This window comes from Cucurbita moschata, unplaced genomic scaffold (genome assembly GCF_002738365.1).
Source record: "Cucurbita moschata cultivar Rifu unplaced genomic scaffold, Cmos_1.0 Cmo_Scf00042, whole genome shotgun sequence".
Classification (NCBI taxonomy): Eukaryota; Viridiplantae; Streptophyta; class Magnoliopsida; order Cucurbitales; family Cucurbitaceae; genus Cucurbita; species Cucurbita moschata.
Window position 1 is genome coordinate 232,973 of NW_019268558.1, and position 19,344 is coordinate 252,316.

The 19,344-nt window shown below is 37.6% G+C and overlaps 3 protein-coding genes across 5 annotated transcripts; 1 reads left to right on the top strand and 2 right to left on the bottom strand.

Annotated features, from left to right (window-relative positions):
* Window positions 1-384: 384 nt before the first annotated feature.
* On the top strand, window positions 385-3,336 carry LOC111433391 (uncharacterized membrane protein At4g09580-like). Of its 3 annotated transcripts, XM_023070443.1 has the most exons (6): window positions 385-1,077; window positions 1,452-1,722; window positions 1,823-1,993; window positions 2,355-2,549; window positions 2,990-3,064; window positions 3,098-3,336. In XM_023070443.1, the coding sequence occupies exons 1-4, from the start codon at window positions 839-841 to the stop codon at window positions 2,484-2,486; spliced, it is 813 nt and encodes a 270-aa protein (XP_022926211.1). In that variant the 5' UTR covers window positions 385-838; the 3' UTR covers window positions 2,487-2,549; window positions 2,990-3,064; window positions 3,098-3,336. The 3 variants fall into 3 exon arrangements, with proteins under 3 accessions (XP_022926211.1, XP_022926209.1, XP_022926212.1); XM_023070441.1 differs by having other exon boundaries at window positions 2,990-3,336; XM_023070444.1 differs by lacking the exon at window positions 2,990-3,064 and having other exon boundaries at window positions 3,065-3,336.
* Window positions 3,337-3,504: 168 nt separating this feature from the next.
* LOC111433392 (50S ribosomal protein L21, chloroplastic-like) lies at window positions 3,505-6,652 on the bottom strand. The gene is made up of 5 exons (XM_023070445.1): window positions 6,284-6,652; window positions 6,003-6,083; window positions 4,182-4,283; window positions 4,018-4,092; window positions 3,505-3,787 (listed from the first exon to the last, which is right to left on the bottom strand). Exons 1-5 carry the CDS (start codon window positions 6,602-6,604, stop codon window positions 3,716-3,718), a joined length of 651 nt encoding a protein of 216 aa, XP_022926213.1. The 5' UTR covers window positions 6,605-6,652; the 3' UTR covers window positions 3,505-3,715.
* A 2,768-nt stretch (window positions 6,653-9,420) lies between these two features.
* Window positions 9,421-13,087, bottom strand: LOC111433390 (calcium-dependent protein kinase 11-like). The gene is made up of 7 exons (XM_023070440.1): window positions 12,293-13,087; window positions 11,273-11,416; window positions 11,018-11,170; window positions 10,789-10,904; window positions 10,280-10,447; window positions 9,929-10,153; window positions 9,421-9,841 (listed from the first exon to the last, which is right to left on the bottom strand). The coding sequence occupies exons 1-7, from the start codon at window positions 12,846-12,848 to the stop codon at window positions 9,704-9,706; spliced, it is 1,500 nt and encodes a 499-aa protein (XP_022926208.1). The 5' UTR covers window positions 12,849-13,087; the 3' UTR covers window positions 9,421-9,703.
* Window positions 13,088-19,344: the final 6,257 nt, after the last annotated feature.

Here is a 19,344-nt window from a genome sequence, read left to right on the forward strand (position 1 = left end):
TAACGATCTGGACACTATCTGGAAGAGAGACTCGGTAAAATAGACATGTATGTGAAGATGCAGACTACCGATTCAAGTAATTATAAGATTAATAATTCAATGGTTTAAGGGCAATCACTCTTAATAAAGTTTAAAATTAGTTTCTATTAATTTTTTTTTTTAAGGTTAATTTTTATCCAAGTTGATAAAACAATAATAACCATTTTCATTTAAGAAAAAAAAGTAATTTTTTTAATTATAAAAAAATTTTGTTTTGAAAATCTTAAAAAAAAAAAAAAAACTATGAAGTAATTTAAAATTTTAGTAACTAAAATAGTATTTTAGCCTAAATTGAGTTCTTTATTTCCAAAATAATAAAAAAAATAAATAAATAAAGCGGTGGAAGAGGAAAGACGATGTGAGGAGAGAGAAAAGGGTCAAAACATAGAAGGAGTTCACCGTCGTCCTCCGTTGCTCTACGAGATCAGACGGTGGCGTAAGGCCATGGAAACATCCATTTCGAACCTCTTTCCCCACTGAAGCACTTTTCCACAAATTCCCCACAAGTTCTCTACGTTTCACAGATTGCCCAATTTCTCAATTCCGACACACACTATTTTCTCCCGTTTCTCACTAGCGATTGCCTCAAATTCCCAACTTCCAGATCTGTCTTCATTCTATGTCTCACTGATGATTCTGTTGACCACAATTTCACGTTTGATAAACCACAAGCGTCGCATCAGTGTTCTTTAGCTTCTTTCGTTGGGAACCCCCCCTTTTTTTTTCCTCGGGTGACCCTTTTGAGTCCTCCTTCTAATCGCGTGAAATTGAAGGGGGGGATATTTAGTTCGATCGCTTAATGGCGGCTTCGAGGAATGTGGCGGTGAGGGATGAGGAGAAGCTGAAGGAAGATGACTCTCCGACGGCTAAGAAGCCTAAATATGAGAGGTTTCCATTAACCAAGTGGGAGCTAGCTGCAGCTCTTGCTATATTCCTTGTGTGCTTCACTGGCCTTGTGTGTGTGTACTTGACGATGCCTTCTGCAGAATATCAGAGCATTAAGCTCCCTAGAACCCTTTCGGATCTTCGGGTGCTCAAGTAAGTCTGATTCTGTTCTGCCCCTTTTCGTTTGGGTCGTATTATGCCATTTTATTCCCTTCTTTCCCCTTGTTTCCATGTGGGGTTTGTGATATGATTGTTGATATCTCGTGAATTTGAAGGGGAAATATGGACGGGGTGGAGATATTGTGATTGAAGGAAATTGATTTTGAAACAATTTTGGGATTAAGATTGGAGTTATGAAAGATGAGGATGGTTTCTTGCTAATGTAGAATGGATGAGGAACACTTTTTGATTATGTATAAACACTTGAAATTGCAGAATATATTTTGAGTTAGTTCTTCAGCATTAGGCTTGTTAATGCTCCATTTGTTGTCTCCTGATTGATTTCTCTGTTTAATTATACTCACCAGGGATCTGTTTGCAAATTATGCCAAAGATCATCCAGCACAATTCATTCTAGGTTATTGCTCCACTTACGTATTCATGCAAACATTCATGATTCCTGGAACAATTTTCATGTCATTGCTTGCTGGAGCTCTATTTGGTGTTATCAGGGGCCTTCTGTTAGTTGTGTTTAATGCAACAGCTGGTGCATGCTCTTGCTTTTTTCTGTCTAAGCTGATTGGAAGACCTTTAGTGTATTGGATGTGGCCGGAAAAGTTGAAAATGTTCCAGTCAGAGGTATTTAGTGACTCTAATTTTTATTCGAATTCCATCATACGCGTACGTCCTCTCTATTCGCATCTAATGTTGCCTTGAACGCTTGGCTTTGAGCATCCAGATAGCGAAGCATCGAGAAAAGCTGCTCAATTATATGCTTTTTCTAAGGATAACACCAACATTACCAAACCTTTTTATCAACTTGGCTTCACCTATTGTGGACATCCCATTTCATGTTTTCTTCTTGGCAACATTAATTGGCCTCGTTCCAGCATCCTATATCACAGTCAGGGTACATTTCTATCATTGTTGATGTTGCCATTTGTTTCTCCTCTTGTCTTTCATTCTATCACTAACCAATTTCCGATGTCATTATCTTCGATCTTTTTGTGTCAGCTGTATTGATAGATTTATAGATTGCTTTCCATGTAAATATTGTTGGAGTACTTGAAAATTGATGGATTTATCTTCAAACTTTTCTTCTTTACATTGATTTAGATCGTCTAGGTTCTTTATCAACTTCTCGAAATATCTTACATTCGTAGCTTAGCTGTGTTTGTTTTTGCAAGCATCTTAAACATGTGAGACCAGAAAGATAAGTATGAATGTGTTTGAATAATTAGCAAACTGATGACTGATCATGTTATTCTCAGGCTGGACTTGCACTGGGGGATCTGAAATCAGTGAAGGATTTATATGATTTCAAAACTTTGTCTGTGCTTTTCTTTATTGGCTTTATCTCCATTCTACCTACACTTCTAAAGAGGAAGCGAGTATACGAATGAAGGCTATTTTTTGGGCTTCGTCATTTCTGCCCGAGCCATGTGTATGGATGGCTGCTATAACAGGTCTTTGTAGCTTGAATTTTTGTGTCTTCCCATGAAATATTTTTGTGTCAGTATTAGAGCCGATCTGTTTCAGATTTATCTTTAGCGTGATACCGATTATTTGGTGAGAGCTTAAGATTTATTGCTACTCATGAAATGGTATTTTGTTTATCACCTTCAAAACAAAATTTCTTGTCACTTTGAAGATCCCATATTACAACAATGATCTGAAGGGATGACCTTGTGGGGATCTTTCTGATGCTACAAAGTTGATGCAGTCAACATATAATTTCACTGATCTTTGTATGCACTTTTTAAAACCATTTGCATTACACGACACTGAGAACGTCGGTTTGGGTCGGATTTGGCTTTTGAAATCACATTTTTTCGTATGCTCTCCATGGCTTAGTTCTACATCTTATACACCAACCAACCCCCTCTTGTTTCCTGGTTCTGTACAGATTGCTATTGGTTTGGTTTCAAGTGCTGTGATTGATGATACTAACCATGGCAATACGGTGGCGTGTCGGATGCAGATGTGACCATCAATCAAGCTGTTAACAGATGACATGTGACCATCAATCAAGCTGTTATAGCTCACATTATACATTCAGTGGATGAATAGGGCAGATGTTTGGAGGGTTTGAAATGAAATATTAGGTGAAGATACACTTGTATTCACGTTAGGAGCTCACTGATTATACTCAAAATAGGTTATTTATGTTTATTATTATTATACATTGAAAAAGCATTCAGACTCTAGACGGCTTACAAATTAAAAACTAACTATATTTTGTTTTTCTTTTTTCTCTATAGATTTCCACATTATTATTTATTTGTTTTCTCTTCTGCTTTTAAATTTGATTCATACAAATTATTCCTACCATTATTTGATGGTTTCAAAATGAAGAGTTTAAGATTAATGGTAACAATCTTATAGATTAATATACATATGGGATTCAAGATAAACATACCCTTTGGTTAATATTAATAAGCTATAAATTGGTAAATTTCTAGGAGTCCATATTAGCAACAAATTTGTTTTAAAAAATTGTCAGTAGAGTCACTTGAGAATCATTACCAGATTGAAATAACTGAATTGAAACATTTGATTCACAAGAACTTACATACAAGATATAAGGATTAAGATCTTCAAAGCTGCTGATTCAGTTCATCAGAAATTGTTTCTACGACTCAAGTGTGGATGCGGGATAGTCTTGATATCCACTGATTTCCGTTATCCTAATTCGTGTATTCGGCTGCAACATTACAGTCAAACACATTCAGAAACTACAAGGAAGAATATCTCTATACTCATGCACATAAAACATTCCTATCGTCTGTGAATCAGTTCAGAAGTTGAAGCTATGGAAGCAGTTGAATGGCAACGGATAGACAGAGAGATATGCGTTGGACAAGGCAAACACTAAGAACATACTGAAAAATTGTGTAATACCAAGGGTAGAGTGAGGCGCAGGCTGAGAAATACCTGACGATGTCCGATGTTCCTTCGGTAGTTTTTCTTTTTCTTGTACTTGAACACGATTACCTTCTTATCTAATCCCTGAATAACAGAACACATGAGCAATTAGGAAGAGAAACAAAAACAGGAAGAGAATCTAAGAAAAGAAGAAGCTTGTTCTGTTCTTTTACCTGCTCCTCGACAACGGCATGAACAGCAGCGTTTGTCACTATGGGTTTTCCAATGTATGCCTCAGTTTTTGTTCCCACAAGCAAAACCTTGTTCAGAGTTATCTGTACAATCAGAAATTTAAAAAACCTTTAAGATGAACACAGCATGCACATAAATAGATCTGTTTGTTATCATACAATCAATCTGTTAGTTTTGTTAACAAAGATGGAGTTCATTTAGTAACTCAATGTGGAATGGAAGAAGTAAAACCTGAATGTATGTGCATATGTGGTGGCTTTCAACTAAATTTTGGTCCATGGTTACTCTCATTACATATTTGAAGCTAATTTCTTCGTTTAATCCGTTGAATTGAAAAGCTCTTAAAAGTGGAAGAATGGAGCACTCTCCATAACCACCTACAAAGTGTTACTGCAAAAAGTGAAGAAGACAGAGATGAAACTATTTTCACTATCCCTTCCACAATGGAGAATTTGGTTCCAAATGGTAAGCATGTCTTCATCCAAATCCTCAATATCCACTGGCTTTTCAAAGAAAATCAAAGAGACTGCTAAGCCTATGATTGGTGGTAATTTGTTGAAGGAAAAAGTAAAATCTTATAACAATGCAGTTCAAATTTCTAGAAGGTTGATGAAGCCAAACTAGCACAAAACGTTTCAAGAAGTCTATTCCAAACTTTTATAGTAAAGTACACGATCCAAAATCTTATGTTACCTTATTCAATAGAACATACTACTAGGGTCTCAAAACGACACACTAACATCTTTATCTATCCTTCCCAAAATGATCAACTAGGAGAAAAAACCTAAGCTTCTTTGAGATTTTAAGGGCCAGAGAGCTGAAAAAGATTACAAAATGAACAAAAAGAAACTTACAAAGAAGGGTTGCAAGACTTGAGAGTTCATTAATGAACGAGCAAAATTGCTAGGGTTAGGGAAAAGAAAAACTCTTTGAAACAAGAAAAGAAGGATAAATAAGTCTCGAGATTCATGGTCGGTTGGCCATAAAGAGGTCATCCAATGAAATCTGAAAAAAGAATCGCAATGTGATGAATTCTATAACAGAATAATGGCTAAGGATTATATGTTCTAGAGGAAAAAGATTTAGCATACGAAGAAGCTCCTATCAAACTATCCCTGACCCAAGATCAAGCTCTAACTTACCATCTCACACTTTTTCCCCTTGATGTCCAACAGAGAGCATCCATTATGTCAAGCAGCAACCCCATTCACGAAATCATAAGCAGCAGTCCTTCAAAGCCTCAAGTTCATAAATTACCATCATAATACTAACAATGAAAAGCCAAAAAGGTTCCTCTATGCAGTCAGTAAAGGAATCCAGATCCCAAATCCCTCATGGATAAATCAAATGTTCATAGATGGCTTCTTGCTCAAACTATCTAATTTAAGCACGCTATATATGAGCTTCATATTATATATTACACATGCTGGAAACCAATTTTCACTAACAACTCAAGCTTAGGACCATGAAGGATCAAAATAATGTCAAAATTAAAAAATGGAAACTCCATCACTTTGACAAGAGTAGCACGTCAGAATAAGAGATGAAACTTTTACCCAAATAGTATCAAAAGTCTCTCAATCAGTTCCTAAAATTGCTTTCCTAAGGGCAGAAGGAACATTAATACATTATCCATAGGGCAGAGAGTAAACAACAATGCAAATCACTGCTTAGTACAATACGTTACCAAAATTCAAACGCTGCAGGAATACTCTGAGTCTCCATAATGCAAGATTCATACTCACAGACTAAGATACTCAGACAATCCAATATAAAACGAGTAAGGTATTAAGGAAGCCCACCTTATCATTGACGTTAGCTCCTTTCAGCCTCTGGGTATGAATATAACGCCCTGGAAAGACTATATATTGGCGGGATCCAATCTATTAAAACACACAACAAAACAATGACCAATGCTGCCGTATTAATAAACGTAAATCGCAGCACAAAAATTCCATCTGAAGAGTAACAGTAACAGATTAATCCACCATTTTTCACAAATACAGAACAAAAGTGACTTAATGGGAAAGGAGAAGCTGAAATCAAAATGCAAGAAAGTAGTAACGTGAAATTAAACACTGACCATAACTACCGCAAAGATTTCCTCGCGCTTGGGGGCCTCTTCCGAGGGGACTTCAACAGTTTGGGAAGCGGCAGGTTCAGACTCGATTACCGCCGCTTCAGACTCGGAGGACTTGAGGAGGAAGGGCAATGCAGAGTGGGAAGAAGTAACCGAAGAAGAGGAGAGTTTGTGGGAAGAAGATGAAGTAGAAAGGGCAAAATTGAAGGAATCATAGGGGGAATTTGAGGGGAAATTTGGAGTTGAAGAAGGAAAATTCTGCTTGGTGGAGAGTCGGCAATGAGAGGCGAAATGTGAGCAGAGGGAAAGAGTGAGAGACGCCATGGGAACAGTCCTTCAAGGTGATTGGGGCTAATTTTGGGCATGGTTGTGCTGGTTTTGAACTTCAGGCCTATCCTCCTATCCATTTCCAGTTTTAAAAGACTATTTTACCCCCCTATTTTTTTTTATCCCTCTTCATTTGGTGGAGGAAGTATGGACCCAATTCTATAGAAGGACCTTAAAGTTTGGAGTAATTTTCTTACTTGTCACCGACCCACACGCCTCGAACTTGTTCGCCAGTTCTAGTGTACATCTTCGGGTGACCAGTATCAAGGGTTGAGGTGCAACCTCATCAAATCTCATAGGATAGTATGCCATCTTTGTCTAAACACGTTTCTATAAAGTTAACTAGCGACTATCCATGAGAATTACCATACAATCAACATCCAGAGGAGCAACCCCACGTGCCTGCCAACTATTCAATCTATTTATGTGGTCTCTTGTCCTTTCTCAAGGCAGGTGTAACAACAAAGCCTCAACGATAATTAACTTTTTAACTTTTGTTTAGAGTTGAAACTTCGAGACAAAATTTTAAGATGAGACAGAAGAGATAAATGTTCGAGAAATCTCCAAAACTTAAGGCAGGTGTAACAACAGAGCCTCAACGATAAAGATCAAGAGGTAAGAGTTTCGAGCTTTCGTTCTCAATATTTCTTTAGATGTGAGAGATTTAATAAGTATTCTTTAGATTGGAGAGATTTAAGAAGAATGAGGTTCTAAAAGTGAACGTAAGTTATTCTAGCTATTCTAGGGTAGATACAACTTTTAGGAAGGAACCTTGAGCAAAACGTGACAAAAGATGGAGTTCAAATGAGCCAGAAAAAGAAGGTTAAGATTTCTAGTTTTGAGCCTATTTTGGACGCATTTTTCCCTCCATACTTGACGAAACATAATGAAAATAACTTTGAAAGCTAGTAGAAAACTCTACAACTTTGATGAAGGAATCGAATTAAATCGAGTTAGGTAGAAAAAAGTTACGAAAATCTAAAGAAAATAGAAAATCAATAAAAATTGACGATGAATTTGGAATTTCAAAAATGTAAAAAATGCGCGTCTAAAGGAGAGGGGACATGTGTCGAGCATCTAAGAAGGACACACGAAACATGCCAAGTTGAGAGGTGCGCTATGCACTGCGTCAACAAATGGTGACACGAATCTACAAACCTGACAGACCTAGTGCTCCACCCCAATGCAACGTAAAAAGCGGTCATTTACTGTTGTGGCTATGAGCTATGAGGTAGAGTACCTCAACCCAGATTTTATGAGATAGTACCTCAACCTAGGATACATGTCATTTACGGTTGTAGCTATGCAAGCTGACTAAGTCAAAAGAATAGTTAAGTTAATTTACCTCGAGCATAGATATGTTGTCCAATAGTTTCATGACGCTAAAAATGGGTGAACCACATCCAAATCTAGAGTGAGTTTGTGATAGTCATGAAAATCGCTTGAAATCTGGAGACCTTCTAAAGGCTCATATAGCTTAATAATTAGGCTTGAATTATATAGAGCCTAGAGAAAGCTTATGGTAATTTATTAAGATGAATGCGACGAGAGCCTACAAGTAAATTGCTTACTGAGTATTTTTATAGTCTCCTTCTACATTTCTTTTTCAAGTGTTCATTGATTGTCATCTCTTTCTACAACAAAGACGAAAACGATGAATATGCAAAAGCATTTACTTGGTACCATGTTACGTATCATCCAAATTTTTAGGATCGTTACAACGAATTTTAAATCGTATGATTTATGTTTTGAGATTTCTTTGAGTGGTACGTTAGAAGTCAAAGATTAAGGGTTCTAGAAACTTGCTTATAATGTAAATTCTATATGTCGACATGGCCAAACAACAAATGCCTAGTCACGATCTCATAAAATGATGGAATTATTGTTTTTTTTTTCTATTTTGTTAAGCTTGGCACGAAATTATGCCAAACATGTAAAAACTTCTAGATACTTTTTTGAACATTCTAAAAATTTCTAGATAATTGACTCATACAATTGTGTAGGTCTCATTCGTAGAACATTTGAAACTCAACCTCCAAAAGACCAAATTCTTCCAAAGAAAGGAAACAAACAAAAACATGCACACTAGAGGAGAATGGAATGGGGAAGGTGTGCATGTCTTGTGTCACAAACTAAGTATGAAAAGAGTAGGTTGTGACCTTCACGTTGCAACAAAACAAGTGGTGACCCTCAAATGACTACCATCTAGCCATGCGAGGGTCTAGACGAGTGCCATGATGCGACCAAAGAGGACAATGCATCATCTAACGCACCACACAGAGTAAGCGTTGAAGAGAAGTCGAGGCATAAACAAGATAAAGGCAACAAGTAGATAAGAGTGTCAAAGATAGGTTGGTTGAAGGGGCCGGGTAGGGCCTCGAGCCTTAACCTCAAAAGTAGAGGTTCAATAAGAAATTTGGGCATGCGGTTCTAGAGTCAAGTTCGTCCATATAAAATATGAAAGCTTCCCAAATTTTGTGTTAATCAGACACTGGACGGACGCTTCACGACACCGTATGTTTATTCACCAAAATCATGTCTACACCCGTCACTTTGAAATTGCCTCAAAATATACTATAGGGGGAGGCATGGTGTCAGTTCTCCACCCCTAGGCCGTGCGGCCTAAGCGAGCTACCCTATGGCACATGCGTATGTCACAATGAGGGTGAGTGTTTTGAGACGAGTGTCTCGAGCGACTTTCTTTGAAATGGATTTTTCAAGGACAGTACCAAGCGGCACGGGTGTGTTAAACATTGCATGAAATGATGTAAAGTATGATATCATTGCATGAAATGATGTAAAGTATGATATCATTTGTTTAATTTCTTCTCTTTGATAATAACAAGTTCCTTCTACCAACATTGTTGAATTCACATGCAATGTCACGAAAATTCAGAGCCCTCGCATTCAACAACTTCAACACTACACAAACCCATATACTTCAAACCAAAAATCAAATCCAAAGGCTCCTCCTACTCATTGAAGCTATGGCATGATAATAACATATTTCTGCACTTAAACACCTACCCAAACTATACAACTTACAAACCCTACGCACCTTCAACTTCATTCCTCTTCAACTTCCAACTTCCAGCTTCAAGATTTGTCTTTTATCCCGAACGCATCGGCCAAATTGAAGTTCAAGTTGTTTCTCATCGTTCGACTTCTACCGACACCTCCTCCATCGCCCTTCTTCATCATCGCTGCAAATTCCTCGTAATCTATACGTCCATCCTGCAAACCACAAGTTTGTAGGGTACAACAGCAAACTCCACATTCAGGTTTACACAAGAACATGTTCATCAAAACAAAAAGACTTACATTATCTTGATCAATTTCTTTGATAATCTCATCCAAATGGACATCGCCCAAGCCGAACTCTTTGCAGGAATGTTGAAGCTCATCAATGGTGATATAACCACTACCATCTTTGTCAAAATAGGAGAAGGCAGCCACTAAATTATCCTCTCTCTCTATCTTATTTAGGTGCAATGTAGCTGCAAGGAATTCCCCATAGTCTATGGTTCCACTGTTGTCTATATCAGCCTGTTCATAGATTAGGCAGCAAGATAAACGCAGGTCATCTACACTACAATTGAAAATTGACCAAAATATATAAAATCGAAACCAGACTGCCTCAAACATGATGTTTTATATTTACGAGTTATATACCGCATCCATAAGAGACTTGATATCAGATTCCATGAGTTCAGAGCCCACTTTTTTCAACCCCTCTTTCAGCTCTTCAAATGTTATTGCGCCACTGTTATCAGTGTCGATCATTTTAAACAATTCCTTCAACCCACCAATTTCTTCCTCAGATAGTCTTTCTGCTATGACCTGCCAACCAAGATGTCGAAAATTTGAGAGAAATACATATTGCCATGAGAAAAATCTTGCTCTCCGATATTCGGCCCTTTAGTTCCCAAGCACATTACTCGTGGTCTTATCACTGAGAAAAACTATCCAAATTCTCGACCAAAGAAAATGGAAAAGGATAAAAAAATGTCATGCGAACATATGCACATCGAAACAAATAATAATAACAACAATAAGAGAATGCAAGCAGGGATATCTTCTTCAGTGATAAACTAAAATATTCCTGGTATAGGATGAACTCGTAAAGAATATTTTAGTTTATCAGATTATATAGGAAAAACGCTACAAGGGATAAATCTTACACGTAGAGCCATCTTCTTCAGCTTATTCATTGCTGAGAACTGTTTTAGCCGAGACAAAACTGCAGAATCTATAGGCTTGTCGGGTGCAACAGTGTCGTCAACAATCCATGGGTGACCTTGACTCCAAAATGAACATCAGTCTTGTAAGTTAGAAGCAATTATATAAAGCTTAACGTTGTTATGGAGCGGAAAGAACAATTCTCCTGCAGAAGTGTCTAAAATCACTCACAAAGAACTTCATGGGCTGAGATTCTCTCCTTTGGGTCTCTTGTGAGCATCTTCCTGATTAAATCTTTAGCACCATCTGAAATGCTGGGCCATGGATCAGAGTTGAAATCTAGCCTTCCATATAAAATCTGTCTGAAGATCCCGGAATCAGTTTCTGTTTGAGATACAAAATCGAGGGGAAAAAGCCTTAGAGATAATATAAGAAGAAAAAAAACCCATAAAAAACAATTTTGGGTCCAGATTTGTAGTTATATACCTGCCCAGAAAGGTGGAACACCACTCAATAAGATGTAAAGGATAACACCAGCACTCCACACATCAACCTCATGCCCATACTCCTTACGGAGCACTTCTGGAGCAACATAATAGGGGCTTCCAACTACATCACAGAAAGATTGTCCTACAAAGAAAAATACATAAACAGACAAATGATACGTATTCTTACAAGAAAACGTACCTTCAACTGAAGAAAGAAGGAGAAGCATATAGCTTGAACAGAACAATCCAAACTTAAAATATCAAAATACCTTTTTTTTCTTTTTTGTATATTCATTAGTATCCGGACCAGTTTGCGAGCACATTGATTAATCTCACAGGACAATTGCATAACGCTACTACATTTAGTTGTCAAGGTAACTCATAGGATATTAATTCCTAGGTAGGTGGCGACCGATTGCTTGAACCCATTCCCTCCAAGTCTTTTATTGTTTACATGGCCCTTCTTGACCACTAAGGTAGACCATTTGAAGAATGTTATTGAAAAACGAACTGGAGATGGTCAATTTGAAGAATTTCCAGCATTAAACTAATTTCAGATCAATATACAAATAAATGGAAGGTTGAGGATCGATATCCTGGGCAGGCAACATCTACATATTTAACACCGAAGTTTCAAAAAACATGCCACTCACAACTCACAAGGAAGCTAAAAAAATAGGCTAAAACTTGAAGGCTGCTTTAGTTGATATTCATCTCATCTTGGCTACAAGCCTACGCTTCCATAAAGGTACCTAAGGGCTGGACATAATCAGTATATTCTGCAGAGAGTAACAGCTGAAAGCATATATAAATAATGGGCATGTGGCACATATTCTTGACTCCTTTTCTTTAATGACACAAATGAAGTAAAAAGCGGCAAAGAGAATCAATCAAACACAGTTGAGCTCACAAATATAACAAATAAAACATGAGACCAAAAGAGAAAAGAACACAAACATGATGACAAGGGGAACATGAATAAAATGGAGGAGTTTAAAAACTGAAGAAACTGACTGACCTGGCTGGTAAAAAACAGAGAGCCCAAAGTCCGTGGCCTTGAGCTTAGCATCTTCATCAGGGTTGTCAAACAAAAAGTTCTCAGGCTTGAGATCCCTATGCATAACCCCAAGAGAGTGGCAACTCTCGACCACTCCAACGATTGTCTTAATAAGCTTAGCGGCTTCTCTCTCGCTGTAGTGACCCTTTTGCAAAATCCTGTCAAAAAGCTCCCCACCGGCACAAAGCTCCATCACCAAGTGGACGAACACAGAATCCTCATAAGTGCCCTTGATCTGGACAACATTAGGGTGTTCAGACAAATGGTGCATGATCTGAATCTCTCTCCAAACATCCTCATAATCCTCTTTGCAGATGAGCTTGCGTTTAGGGATTGATTTGCAGGCATAAAGGGCCCCTGTGGGTCGATGAGTGCAGAGATAAGTGGTTCCAAATTGGCCCTGCCCGAGTTTCTTCCCGAGAAGGTAATGATCTCTGAGCCTGGGGGTCTGATGCGGCAAAACCGAATAGGTAACCCTTGTGGACGACGACTGCGATGCTTTGATCGGCCTCTCCATCAAAATGGGTTCTGATGATCGAGGATGGAGGAGTTCGTAGCTAGGGTTGGTGGTGGAATGGGTTATTGAATCCGGGAATTGGGAGAGTGGGAGGGCATTGTTGGTTGTAAGTTGAAGCTAGGAGCATGGAATGTTGGATGAAAGTAGAGGGATTGGAATTGGGGTTTTGATTTTGGTTTTATTGGAGAAAGGGGATTTTGTTGTGGAAGTGGGTGTGATGGGAGGGGAAGGGAAGTCCATCTCCTCCTGTCACCCTATGTGTGGAATAATTGGGATTTAGGATCCCACTTTTCCCCCTTCTTTTCTTCCTAATTTTTTTTTTAACACTTTATTTTTTTTGTGAGCACTTTCTATTTAGATTTATGTTTTATTTATGTCCCGGTTGAATTTCCAACAAACTTAATGTCTCTATTGATACGAGTACCTCCGGAGAAATCCAAATTAAAGTCATGAGAAATTATGTTCAAAATGAATACTATCATATCATCGTAGTGAGTTGTGTTCAAGACTCCAAAAGAAAAAAGGAGTCGAGACTCCTCAAAGGCATAGTAAAAAATGACTAGGACTCCAAAAGAAAAAAAATCGAGCCTCGTCCTAAAAATTGCCTAAATTTGCATTAAAGTGTTATTCGTCTACCAAAATAAATAATTTGAAAATATAAAAAAGTTAAAATAATATAGATGAGAATAATAATAATAATAATAGGCGCATGTTGGTCCTTTTAACGCATGTGAGTGAGCGACCAAGCTTCTCCACTATCCTCGTCATCTTCCTCTCCTCCGTTCACTTCACGTAGCGATGTGAACTTGTACATCAGTCACACCCACGTTCGACCGAACTTGGACTCATTAACACCCACTAACCCATGATCATTTCCTAAATTAGTTAACGTGGGACTCCTTCCCAACAATCCTCAACCATGCTTAATATAACAACGAGATAGGTTTGAGATTTTGGGTTCCATTGACGCCTTTATTTTCAAGAAGTAGCTTCACCGTTGGTTCATGGCTTGACTTATTTGTGTGGTCTAGCCCTACTCAGTTTTTGTTCATTTCTCTTGGGTCTTTGTCATTTCATCTTCCATAATGGGTTACCATTGTTGACTGAAATTCAATAAAACACCTATCAACTATTAACTGAAATTCAATGCAGTCCGATATCCTATCATAACCTATTTTAACCTCCATAGTTTTTCCAACATTCGTCGTCACTACGAGTTTTACCTTTACCTAAAAAAAATATAAGGATAGCATGTGACTTGAGCATTTTAAAAAATAATTAGTAAATCACCCGCGGTTGGAGTTAGTAAGGCAAGCACACACATAACATGGTTGGGAACTATCTTTTAAAATCGTCACATGGCCTTGGACTCTTTTCAGTTCCGTGTAAGGTTAGATGTGTGGTACTTCCCCACACATGACTCACGTATGTGCACATGGACCCACCAAGCAGGCTCATATATGTACCCCTAGGGCTTGGTCGGACAAACGTATTACACGTCACCAGAGGCCGTATAAAAGGAAAGACTCGCATGATATCATGACAAACATAAATATCGAAAGTATGCGTTCATACAAACATAACATAATGGGAAGTATCTCGATGCATATGACATATATACATGCATGTTGGACGTCTCTCTCCTTCTTGTAGTTTCATATTGTTCTAGCAAGGTTTCCTCCTGCAAGCATTTCTTTGTTCGTTTCTGCTACTAATGGCGACAGTGACCCTCCTCGTGACCTACTACATCCATTACCACGTTGAGTTTGCCTCGGAAAAGAAGGGAAGAGCGTCGTTAACTGAGATCGTCGGTGAGTTCTCTTTCTCTCTCTATCTCTCTCTCTCGGATGCATCGATGAACTACACAAAGGGCTTGCGAATGCATTGTAAGCTTTATTATGTGTACACCTTGAAAAAGAAAAATTGTAATATTTTATTTGTATTATGTGGTGTGTATGATATATATTGTATGTTGAGACTGAGTGCACATGTAAAATATGCGCTTAAAAGATAATGAATCTAGTTTTAGTTATATATAATTCTAATGATTCCAACAGGAAGAGGGAGATAAAGTGACCAACAAGGAAGGTTAAAAGCTCCATTCTAGGATCTAGAACATCTTAGGAATGCTCGTGTTTATGGACAGTTATCTTAGGATTACGAAGGTGGAACGCAAGAAAGGAGGTATCTATGAGACTTAAACATATTTAGCCTTTTATTACTGTTAAATATAGATACCATATTTGATCTTTTATTGAAGGTAAATATCTAGATATTTGATTTCCATTCTGGTTTACCATATGTATCATATTTCACCTTTTATTATCGGCAATATCTTGTATCCATTTATTATTTTTTCTATTTACTTTGTAATATATTTGATGATTATAAAACAGAATTTCACCATCATTTAGGTGTTTAAAGTGAGTAAACAGAATTCCATACTCGATCTCATAGATACATATAGAATTCTGTGGAAAGCCTGGTTTTAACAAATATTCTCATGGTATAAGAGCTCCTTTGGTTTATCAACCCCGAACCTTTCTTCTGCATAGCTTTTGAATTCTCTTCTCATCTTCTTCTCCACCACCACTGCTGGCTTTGACGCCGTAGGGGCAGTCGTCATGGCTACTGCAGCCAGAGCTGATTGATTACTCTTTGACTCCACCTTTTTGGCCTCCAAATCATCTTTTACAGGCCCACCCTTCGCCGTACTCTACATATACAACATCATCTTCTCCAACATAATCGGTTTCCCCATAGCCAACATAGCTTCTATCGTTTTCTTCCCAATCGGCCCTTCATCCTTCACAGAAACCCTAACCTCAAGATCCTTATCAGCATTCTCATCGAAAATATACGAAATCTCTACAAGGCTACCGACCTTCTGCAAGATTTACCTTCAGAATTCGGGCACCGTACAGGCCTCTTTGCCAACCAAGTCGACGCCGACCTCTTCGTCAAAATCGACTCCTTTGCCCACTGTGGCGACTCTTTTGGCTTCAACACTGCCTTCATCCCATGCTCTAGGGGACGTGGTGCCCTCTCCGTCCATTGGAAGTTCACCACCTGCTATGGCGTTGGCTACTTCTCCACTAGCTCAGCCTACTACCCTGTTGCCGACCTCCACTCCTGTCAATGGTGGTTTTTAGATCTATTATTGTGGCTCATTCACCCACTCATGATGATCTCTTTATTAGTCAGTTAAAATATGCTTGAGATATTCGTACTCGTGCTCATTTGTTCGATAGCAAATTAGTCCACAAGGCGTAGACCCCACTCCCTCTTCACCCCTCTCTTTCTTTCTTCGTCTAAAATACATCCTATAGTCCACATTTTCAATTTCTGCCCTTTTCTTCTATTACTCTCACCGCTACCACGTCCATCCTTCCTTCTTCACCGCCACCATTAAACCCTCTCTCTATCTGTCTCTTGCCCTTTTCTGAGAATAGAGTCATCGCCCTAATTTTGAAGTCTCTATCTTGTATATCTATAGCCCACAACCCAAGGTTGTTTCTCAACATCTGCTGATGATTCTCCTTTCTCTGATTCTACTATGTATTGACATCTCTTCAAATTTTTATCCAAGTTTCACATTCGTTCAAACTTGACGCTCAAATTGCAAGGGGTGTTAAGGATATTTATCCTTCCATTAAGGTTTACGATAACATATTTGAACTTTTAGAAGGTAAATATCTAGATATTTGCTTTCCATTACAGTTTACTATAAATACCATATTTGACCTTTTATTGATGGTAAATATCTTTGTTATTGTTTAACATAGTTAACCATTTATTATAGGCAAATATCTTAGATAAGTCTATTAATGAAGGAAAGCAAGTTTATTACTGGTTTGAGGCTAATATATCACAACCTGATTTTCAAGCTTGTTCGAAACACGGATTGTGACCGGGGGTTGATTTGATGATGTAAAAAGACAATAAAATTTTTCCTGAATAAAGACAAAAGGAATTAAAAACATAATATACATAAATATTTATATTATATCCCAATAGAGTATCTCAAAAACATGAAAAATATGGAGCAAGTACAAAGAGTCAGTGAGAAGCCTATTTTTAGGCTCCATCTTGTCCAACTAGGTGTACTAAGATATACCCTCTTCCTTGACGTGTTCTCATTCTTATCCTAAGAATTTAGGCTCTTAAATTATATTCTTGAGTTCTTGTTATTGTTTGCTTTTTGATCGTTCATCTCTAATTAATTAATTGATATTTTGAAGGTCACGAACTTACACTCAATTATTAACAATTGTCAGTATTTTGAATGGTCCATAGTATAAGGTTAGGAATAACGATTTCAACGTCTTTTTTAATCACTCAAATCAAAGCTAAAATAGAGAAGTTTCAGTCGAAACACGATACTCGACGAGATGATATAGCTGCAAAATTGACATCAAGGACCAATCAAAGTATGACACTTTTAACTTTGGAAGTGTAACAAATGGTGGAGTTTTCAATTAGTTTTCGATAGAAATAAAATTATTTGAATTATAAAAATAAACTAAACTCACGTCATTTTTTAATATTTTTTATTATTATATTATTATTACATTAAAAAAAATATATATTATAATAAAAATGAATTTGAAATGTTTTAGTGGTCCACACTTCACTATATTAATTCCTATTTTTGACATATGATTCCTATTTAAACTCATATCTTCCCTCTATTATTTTTAGAATACTCAACTTTCATCATTTCTTTCCTCTAAATTTTTATAAAGTCGGCTCTCTTCAAATTGGAATTTTTATTGCTTTATTGATTGTTCATCATATTCTTAGAACATATATTTATTCTTTTGTGAGGCCAATGGTTTTGTGAGGTCTCTCCAAATCTTCTAATTTTATGGGAGAGTTCTCTCAAATTTTTTTAATTTTATTGTTATTTCCATTTATTACTCTTTTCATATTTTATTTGATTATAAATAAGATAATTTTCACACCATCTAGGTGTGGTAGATTAATCAAACATTCTCATGGTATCAGAGCCATTTTCGGTTTAACAACCCCGATCCTTTTTTTTCAATGGCTTCTGAATTCTCTACTATTCTTCTCCACCACCATTGCTCGCTTTGATGCCGCAGGGATAGTCGTCATGGTTGCCGTAGGTGAAGCCGATTGATTACTCTTCGGCTCCACCCTATTGTCCTCCAAATCACCTTTCGCCATACTCTATACATACAACCTCATCTTTTCCAACCCAATCAGCTTTCCCTTAGCCAACATAGCCTATCTCATTTTCTTCCCAATCAACCCTTCATCCTTCCCAAAAACCCTAATCTCCTGATCCTCATAAGTGTTCTTTTTGAAAATATACAGAATCTCAATAAATCAATCGACCTTCTGCAGAGATTTACCTTTGGAATCTAGGCGCCGCACTGGCCTCTTCGCCAACCAAGTCGCCGCCGCCCTTCTTGCCAAAATTGGCTCCTTTGCCCACTGTGACGACTCTTTCGACTTGAACATTGTCTTTGTCCCTTGTTCTAGGTTTCCCCTTCTACTTCTTGGGTTGACATATTCTCACCGGAGCCAAGGCAGCATCGTTGTTGAGTGACGATCCCTCTTCATGGGTTAGACATATTCTCGCTGAAGCCAAGGCAGCATCGTCGCTGAGCGACGATCCCTTTGCAGTTCTCGAAGGCCAAGAAAGTGTTTCTCTACGCCTCCTCCAAACTAGGTTATTGACATCTTCACGAAAAGTGTTTCTCAACCTCTCTTTGAATTTTTCAGATCCAAGCTTCACGTTCGTTCAAATCCGACGTTCAGCTTGCAGTGGGGTGTTAAAAATATTTAGTACTAAATTATAGTTTACCATATATATCATATTTGATATTTTATTATAGGCAAATATCTTACCATAGGCATCTTTCCATTTATTGTTATTTCCATTATTACTCTTTCCATATCGTTGTAATTTATTTGATTATAAATAAGATAATTTTTACACCATTTAGGTGTGATGGATTAATCAAACATTCTCAGTGAAAATAGTTGTGTACTAGTTTGATCCTGAGCCGTGGAGAGAATTGAGTTTGCTCTTGAACTCGTAAAAAGAGCGATGTACTGTCACGACCCGATTTTTCGAGGCTTCGAAAAACCAAATCGTAACTAAAAAGACGAAATCGAAAACAAACAAGAGGAAAATAAAAGAAAAGAAAAGCAAAGTAAAAAGATAAAAATACTATTGAATTAAAACAAAAGAGAGAAATTTTGTTTGTTAATTATTACAAAAGAAATTGCAAATATAAAATGAAATACAAAGACTCTAAAAGACCGAAAAGGGACTGACGCTCCGGAACGACCCCCTCTATGACTGTACAGCTCTCAAACGCTCCTCTACCTCGACCAGCAGCCAGCGAACACTTGAGAAAAATAAAGGAGAACGGGATGAGTATAAAAATTATACTCAGTAAGCCACCTACTTGTAGGCTCTCTTCGCATCTTAATTTAATAGAACTTTCACGGTTTCCTAATT

Bases quoted from the DNA above. Each gene is read 5' to 3' on its own strand.
- LOC111433392 (XM_023070445.1), bottom strand. From the start codon at position 6,604: ATGGCGTCTCTCACTCTTTCCCTCTGCTCACATTTCGCCTCTCATTGC. The intron at 6,084-6,283 runs GTCAGTGTTTAA...GTGTTTTAATAG, and splicing joins AAATCTTTGCGGTAGTTATG to ATTGGATCCCGCCAATATAT. The intron at 4,284-6,002 runs GTGGGCTTCCTT...CTGATTGTACAG, and splicing joins GAGCTAACGTCAATGATAAG to ATAACTCTGAACAAGGTTTT.
- LOC111433390 (XM_023070440.1), bottom strand. From the start codon at position 12,848: ATGGAGAGGCCGATCAAAGCATCGCAGTCGTCGTCCACAAGGGTTACC. The intron at 11,171-11,272 runs GTATATAACTAC...TATCTCAAACAG, and splicing joins TGTTCCACCTTTCTGGGCAG to AAACTGATTCCGGGATCTTC. The intron at 10,448-10,788 runs GTAAGATTTATC...CTTGGTTGGCAG, and splicing joins TGAAGAAGATGGCTCTACGT to GTCATAGCAGAAAGACTATC.
- LOC111433391 (XM_023070441.1), top strand. From the start codon at position 839: ATGGCGGCTTCGAGGAATGTGGCGGTGAGGGATGAGGAGAAGCTGAAG. The intron at 1,078-1,451 runs GTAAGTCTGATT...TATACTCACCAG, and splicing joins TCGGATCTTCGGGTGCTCAA to GGATCTGTTTGCAAATTATG. The intron at 1,994-2,354 runs GTACATTTCTAT...TGTTATTCTCAG, and splicing joins CATCCTATATCACAGTCAGG to GCTGGACTTGCACTGGGGGA.